This window comes from Varanus komodoensis, unplaced genomic scaffold (genome assembly GCF_004798865.1).
Source record: "Varanus komodoensis strain SLA01 unplaced genomic scaffold, ASM479886v1 scaffold10, whole genome shotgun sequence".
Taxonomy (NCBI): Eukaryota; Metazoa; Chordata; class Lepidosauria; order Squamata; family Varanidae; genus Varanus; species Varanus komodoensis.
The window spans coordinates 15,550,479-15,556,675 of NW_025335269.1; the positions used below are offsets into that span (position 1 = coordinate 15,550,479).

Sequence of the window (6,197 nt, forward strand, 5' to 3'; positions counted from 1 at the left end):
GTTTCCGATCCTGGCTGAGGAAGTGCAGCCTGATGGGAGAAGGGCCTGCTTGCTTTTGAACAGGCTGAGGATCAGGACTGGCCTGAGATGCTTTGCTGCCCGAGGCAAAGGCAGACGTGCCACCTCCTTATTCCAAGTGCAGAAGCCAACTGCCCCCCCACCAGCCTAACCTTCCCGCAGTGCCGGCTGCCTCCACTGCACCTGAGGGCCGCAGGGTGGCTCTGGGGGCGCAGGGCAAGCTCTGTGGCTCACACAGATCTCTGTCTCCCTGCCCTGCATCTCCTTCCCTGCCCTTCCAGTTGCCTCACTCTGTGCAATGACCAGCTGGCCAGCCCTTGTGTGTGAGCAGGGGAAGGCCATTGCCGCAATGGGCATGGTGTGGTAAGGTTATGCTGCGGCTACTGGGTTGACGATTTCGTTTGTGGCTTCAGCACGTGGGGCAGGCAGGCTGAGCTGGTGCACCCTGGATGTTGCCGCCCTTTCCGTTATCATAGCAGCCCAAAAGCATGGCCACCAACTTCTTTACATCTGTTTTCTCCACATATAGAGCGACAGCATTCAAATACACTTGCACTCATCAGTCACACACACACGCATGAACATGCACATACTTGCATATACACTTGCATTGGTATTTCCAAATACACATATAAATATATAGGCACACACATTTCTTCACTCTTCGTGAGAGCACTTTCCCGAAACTGCCAACAAGCACTGCAGTCCTTAATCGGCTGGGAGCTTCACAAGATACACAAGTTTCAAAGTCCTCGGCAATATCGGCTCCTGTCACCGCTGTGGGCAGAGAATGGGCTTGATGCATCGTCCTTTATGGTGAACTAAGTTTGCCGGACAGTGGCATCCTGCAATGCATGGCTTGTTGCAGGGGCCGATCTCATTCCAGTTGTTGCATGTTTTCACACATCCAGGACCGCAGGTGTCATAAACCGCCCCATGTTTACATTGGGTTGCTGGAAGACAGTTCAAAGGAAATTGAGTGCTTGAAACATTTACTCATGGGATGTATAACTTCCAGTCAGTTGGATCCAGAGTTAATCATACTGCAAACAGACCACCACCACCACCACAGCTTCAGTCATACTCCAGGAAACTTACTTGGCCGCAGAGGTATGAAGTACAACGTTGAACAGAACAGAGAGAATCACATTTGAATTTTGAGTCAGCAGAAAAATGAGGCATTTACTACAGCATGTGACAACACTACCATTCATGCATCTTCTACTGATTTCCAACTTTCTCTGATACATGTGTCAGTGAATTTAAGGGGCGCTTTCCTCAAGATGATTTCTTACACTATGACTTATTGCAGTATGAATGAAATACAGGGGGCAAACATAGAGAAATTATTCTCTCTGAAAATACTGGTTTCCAGTCAGGGTGGTTGTGCCGTCATGAGGGCAGGGGATTTCCATAAATCCAGGGGGTTTCCAAACCCCTGAAGCAGATGTTCAGGAGGCATAGCAGGCTGCAGAGGGTTCTGGGATGGATGAAAATTGCCTTCTTCCACATATTGAGCCAATGGGGAAGAAGGCAACCTTGAAATTATTGTGGATAACAGGCTAAGTATGAGCCAACAATGTGATGCGGCTGCAAAAAGGACAAATGCTATATTGGGATGCATTAATAGAAGTATTACTTCCAAATCATGAGAAGTAATAGATCCCCTACACTCCTCACTACTCAGACCTCATCTGGAATACTGTGCCCATTTTTGGGGACCAAAATTTAAGAAAGATGCAAAAAATTAGAAAGGGTTCAGAGAAGAGCAACAAAACTGTTCTAGGGTTTGGAAACATTGCCCTATGAGCAGAGACTAAGAGAACTGGGCATGTTCAGCCTTGAGAAGAGAAGACTGAGCAGGGACATGATATCCCTCTATGAGTACCTCAGACACTGTACTCCTCTTCCTGTACAAAAGGCAGACCTTGCTGATACCAGAGTGTAGGACATGGAATAATCAACTCAAGCTGTGGCAACCCAGATTCAGGGCAGATATCAGGGAAATTTCCTCACTGTCAGAGCAATACAACGGTTGTCTAAAGAGCTTCTGAGCTCTCCTACTAGAGACATTCAGAAAGAATATGGACAGTCATCTGAATGGGAATGATGTAAATTGGTATCCTGCAACAGCAGGGGGTTGGACCTGATGGCGTTCTTGGCCCCTTCCAACTCTGTTCTGTAACACTGGATCCAAAGAAACCACCCCACCAGAAGACACAGAAATGTTGACTGACAGAATGAATATTCAACATATTGCAAAGGAGGGGCCCGACATTAAACTCACTGGTCATGACCAGACCCAAGACAGGACTGGCCCCACCACCACCCTCTGCCCCGCTGACGCAGACGCCGCCATTGACTCCACTGACGCCACTGCTGCTGCTGATGGGCCGTGGCAAGTCCAGGGATGCTGCTGTTGCTGCTCCTCCATCTTGCTGCCGGCAAGGCCTCCATGGGCCCTGCCCTTGCTCCCCCTCCTCCCTCAGCGTGGGTGGCAGCTGCACCAGGGTTGGGGGCTGATTGCGAGAGGGGCCCAGCACTTAACTTGCTGGCCGTGGCTGAAGGGCGATGGCCTAAGGGCGCTAAGCCAAGCACTCTTGGATGAAACAGATTATCTGGACCCATTTCAGTCCAGCTTCAGACCCAGTTATGGTACCGAATCTGCCTTGGTCGCCCTGTATGATGACCTGTGCAGGGAGAGGGATGGGGAAGTGCATCCCTGTTGGTTCTCCTGGATCTCTCAGCAGCTTTTGATACCATCAAATATGGTATCCTTCTGGATAGGCTGGCTGGGTTAGAAGTAGGAGGCTCTGGTAAGTGACTTTGGCCCTGTCCTGGACAGGGTTGCACTCCCTCTAAAGGATAGGGTCTGCAGCTTAGGAGTGTTCCTCGACCTCAAACTGTCCCTGGAAGCCCAGATGATGATGGTGGCGAGGAGTGCTTTCCTTCAGCTTCTGCTGATCCATCAGCTGTGTCCTTACCTGGATGAGAACTGCCTAGCAACGGTGACACATGCTCTGGTAACCTCCCAGTTGGACTATTGTAACGCGCTGTATGTGGGGCTGCCCTTAAAGATGGTCCGGATACTTCAAATGGTAAAAAATAGAGCTGCCAGGTTTCTGTCGGGGACTGGTCGTTACTCTCATATTAACTCCGGTCCTCCATCAGCTTCACTGGCTTCCCATCAAAGTCTGGGCCCAATTTAAGGTGCTGGTTATGACCTATAAAGCCCTAAATGGCTTGGGACCATGATACCTAAAGGAACGTCTTTTTTTCCCCTGTATGCCTTCCCACCCCTTAAGATCTGCAGCAGAGGCCCTGCTCCAGGAACCCTCCTTAGGAGACAGACTACCTGGAGGAGGGCTTTCTCTGCGGTGGCACCCTGGCTATGGAATGCACTCCCTAGAGGACCACCTGGCACTGTCATCCTATGCTTTTTGGTGCCAGGTCAAGACCTTTTTATTCACCCAATACATTAATGTTTAATAGATTTTAATTATCTTTTACTTCAGTTGTGGGTTATTAGTTTTATGGTTTGGGGTATGTATAATATTTATATTGTCGTACTTATTGAATCTGTTGTGAGCTGTCCAGTGATGTATAGTGATTGGACAGGTTAGAAATATCCCAAACAAACAAACAAACATATATTGAATGGTGCTGTCTACTTTTGCAAGGAACCAACAGGGGCTGACAGAAAGCTCTCCTTCCTCAAATGTGCACTCTGAAAAAGGACAATATACTGGACTTGCTATGGGTAAGTTCTCAACACATCTTACTGGAATAATGCATATTCTACTCATGCTGAAGAGCGCAGCAGTCAAAATGCACATGGTGTTCTTTTTCCACATCAATATTTCACAGTACAGACAGATTCTGTTTCTCTTTAAAAGGATAAGACATGAAGCAGGACATGCAGGATCAATAGCCCTTGCCCACTGAAGAGCTTCTGAGATGTGAAACGTGGAAGAAATGCAAGCCAGTGCTCTCCACCCTGCATGCAGGGAAGCCACTGCACGGTGCGAGGTGCTGTGATCTTTGCTGAGGTGCCCTGAGCCCAGCACCTGGGCTGATTTTCAGCCATCCAGATGAAGCACCATGGATGGCAGGAGAGCTGGTAGGGCTGCCATGCTGGTACAGCATAAGTCATGGGTCACACCCTCCCCCCTCTCTTCCCCAGTGTGCCCCTTTTGTGCTCTCCAAAGCTGATGTGTGATCTTGGGGAGGCAGCCGGCATGGTTCTTTCTGTTCCAGCTGCAAACGGGTCAGGCAGGGGCCCTGCATTCAGAAAGCCCTTGCAGAACTGTGACCCAGATAGTCATTAATGATATAGAAGACCACCTAATGTAGTTCCTAACACTGAGGAAGGAGGAGGAAGTGGCTATTCCCAAGTTAAGACCTGCTGAAAGCAGTTCAGGCCTTTGTATTGCAATCAACAGAGTATAGATAAAAATAGTCAAGGAGATGTTGGCGACACGAAATGCAACAATACGAATTGCCTCAACTCAAAGATACAATGGCACAAAACCAGACACCTTAGGGCAGCCTCCCAGAAGCAACCCACCCCTCTCCCTGGAATCCCATCCAGCTGCCCTGTATAAGCCCAGGGTGAGGGCTACCACCATTTCCTAAGTGTGGGGTGCAGTCCTATTGCCCTGCCTAGATGCACTGAACGCTCCAAATGTGCAGCAGCAGCCATCTCCACCATCACTGGGCCTCATCTAGATTTTCATGGAGCAGCACGTGTGGCTTTTTCTGGCCAGAGACTAGGAAGGAAGGAGCTCATGGCACCCATGGGAACTGGTGTGTGTGGTCAACTCCAGCTTCTTCGCCCCTGCCTGCCATGGGACACACTCTTTCCCCTCTCTGAGGCAGATTTCCACACTTGGAAAGGCAGCCAGTGCAGTTCTTTCCACAATGAGGATTCGGGGGAATGCTCAACCATTGGAGATCAAGCACCGAGGCTGAGGGACCTTAGTGCTGGGACTTGAAAGGCTCCCAGACCACAGCATTGCATCCTGAGTCAACCAGCTCCAAGGACTGTGATTCAAAGAATGCCTTCAGGTTCTCATGAAGACCACTTGTTCTGCATGTGCAGTAGAGGTCCTACGCCCTTCTCATTCCTTCAACTGCCTCAGATTTCGGATGCGGATTGCTGGGCAGCATGACAAACATTCTCTGATGAGTATGAGAACTGGAAGCCCTCCTGAGCTCAGCTGAATATTAAAGTAACAAAGACAAAGAAGAAATCATTGTTCTTTACACCTCAGTCATACTCCAGGCAACTTACTTGGCCACAAAGATAGGAACTACAACTTTGAATGAAATCACATTTGAATGTTGAATTGCAGAAAAACGAGTTAGTCACTACAACATGTGGCAAATAAGATGAATGGCTCTTTGCATAAGATCACAGTCAAAAAGTGTTCCTAGGGTCCCAGCACTAGGCCACAATGGTTTCATCAACACTATTTGTTATCTGTTGCAATGTTTTTCTTTTCAATTTTTTCTCAAGGCTAAACAAATCTTGCTTCTTCAGGGCTCTAGGCTTATTCAGCCTTGAGGAAAAAACTGCGCTGGCTGTTTCCACTGAGATCACAAATGCTCCTCAGAGGGGAGACAAAGCGGGCTGAGGACTTCTGCTAGTTTTTCCAGCTCCAGTCTCCTTTCCTTCCCCTCCCCTGAACTTTATCTGAGTGACCAAAAATAAATGACCGGCTAAAAATCAGAGCGCCAGGCACAGCAGTGGTGGATATTGCCCTACTGTGCTTTGTTCATGGCATCAGATGCACGTCAGCCTCTAAATTCAGAGGCTGCATCCACTGAGGCCATTTCCTTGTTTTCCCTGAAAGAGTTTCCAAATTCTGAAAAGTAGCAACTGGAATTAGGTAAAAATATTCTGTTTCTGGCCTAACTAGCATTGAATTAGAGCAGCTGCATTATTATAATGGGAGGTGTGTTCCTCCGTGGCCGGGCTGGGATGTCACAGCAATTTAGCATCATGGTTTTGTTCTGGGATGAGGACCTTTCTTCAGCCTAAGAATGGCATTTCTTTCTGTGTCATTCTGAGCAGACTGCATGGCACAGCTGGCAACATGGCAAAATCAGCAGGGCCAAAAAAAGGATCTCGATCTCTCTCTCTCTCTCTCTCTCTCTCTCTCTCTCTCTCTCTCTCT

At 48.5% G+C, this 6,197-nt stretch overlaps 1 protein-coding gene across 1 annotated transcript in view; it reads right to left on the bottom strand.

Annotated features, from left to right (window-relative positions):
• Positions 1-789: 789 nt before the first annotated feature.
• Positions 790-6,197, bottom strand: part of BMPER (BMP binding endothelial regulator) — a 187,664-nt gene continuing 182,256 nt past the window's right edge. The window contains exon 15 of the mRNA XM_044419150.1: positions 790-971. Coding sequence (XP_044275085.1) covers positions 790-971 — 182 coding nt within the window. The remainder of the gene's footprint in view (positions 972-6,197) is intronic.